This window comes from Gastrolobium bilobum, unplaced genomic scaffold (assembly GCF_033153095.1).
Source record: "Gastrolobium bilobum isolate Gb01-03AN ecotype WA unplaced genomic scaffold, APGP_CSIRO_Gbil_v1 utg10981, whole genome shotgun sequence".
In the NCBI taxonomy this organism is placed as follows: Eukaryota; Viridiplantae; Streptophyta; class Magnoliopsida; order Fabales; family Fabaceae; genus Gastrolobium; species Gastrolobium bilobum.
In genome coordinates this window covers 16,343-17,447 of record NW_026897923.1, presented here as the reverse complement: position 1 = coordinate 17,447, position 1,105 = coordinate 16,343, and the positions used below count along the sequence as shown (strand labels likewise).

General features: G+C 33.3%; 1 protein-coding gene across 1 annotated transcript; it reads right to left on the bottom strand.

Annotated features, from left to right (window-relative positions):
• Positions 1–233: 233 nt before the first annotated feature.
• Positions 234–743, bottom strand: LOC133311488 (B3 domain-containing protein At2g33720-like). Its single transcript, XM_061512544.1, has one exon. The coding sequence runs from the start codon at positions 741–743 to the stop codon at positions 234–236; it is 510 nt and encodes a 169-aa protein (XP_061368528.1).
• Between the last annotated feature and the right edge of the window lie 362 nt (positions 744–1,105).

The window sequence follows — 1,105 nt, the reverse complement described above, 5'->3', positions numbered from 1 at the left end:
CAATTCTAATTGTAATTCAAATTTGCAAACCATAACATTTAACAAATTTAAACCATATATTCAGATTGCTCTTACAATCCAAAAAATTCAAATTGCACAAACCAATAAGAACAAGAGAAAATATCAGTACACCCTCTCTATAAAAGGAATCCTATTATTGCTATCAATGCTAAATGGCATCAAGAACAGAGAAATCAAAGCGATTATTGTATGGATCCCAATGAAGGCCTATCTCATCCCCCTTTCTTTAAGCCTCTTCTTGATACAAAATCTTTAACCCAATTCCCAATGAAAACATAGCTTCTTGAAGAAACCCATTTCTTGAAAACTAAAGAATGAATGGAGGCAGTGTCCACATCCCAAATCTCAACTTGAACACCTTTTTCAACATCACCATCCAACACCGGAACCACCAAATTCTCAGCCAAATCTTTAGGGAGCAAGAGCCTGCTCATGTTGCCAAGATCACTGCAAATGAGGACTTTCTTGATCTTCCAGGGATCATCACAAAACATCAAATCGGTTGAGTAACCCCAACTTCTCTCTCCATAAACCTTCTTTCTTGCAGCAACAGAGGTTTCTTCAGAAATCTTCCTCTTCTTGGTTAAAGAAACAAAGACATCTTCATTGGTTGTGTTGCAATGACACTTACCAAGTGACAAATGGGTACACACCATTGTATTACAAGGACACCTAGCAAGTGATAAATGAGTACAGAGATCAACGTTGTTGTCGTATGCCATTGTTGACAATAACACAGTTGGGGTTAGGTTTCTTGAAAGCTTTAAGGTTTCTCTGTTAGTTGTGAGTGAAGCACATGACGAAGGTCCAATATATATAGAAGCTGGACCAGCTGGTTATGTAACGATCTTATTTTGTTTTATAAATTTTCTTTTTTTCTTCTTTATTTTATCTATTTAAGTATAATTTATATCTTAAATAATTTTTATTTAAAATATGGGAAAATACAAAATTAAATTATACGAGTTGAGCACTTGTATATTGTGAAAGTATCAAAACAAAAAATTATTGATTGATTATAAAAATATCGATTCACATTGATTTTTAATTATTAAACTAAGAGAAACAGTAGACAACTTTCAAT

What these genes read in the sequence shown, in the direction of transcription:
- LOC133311488 (XM_061512544.1), bottom strand. Translation starts at nt 743, where the DNA reads ATGGCATACGACAACAACGTTGATCTCTGTACTCATTTATCACTTGCT.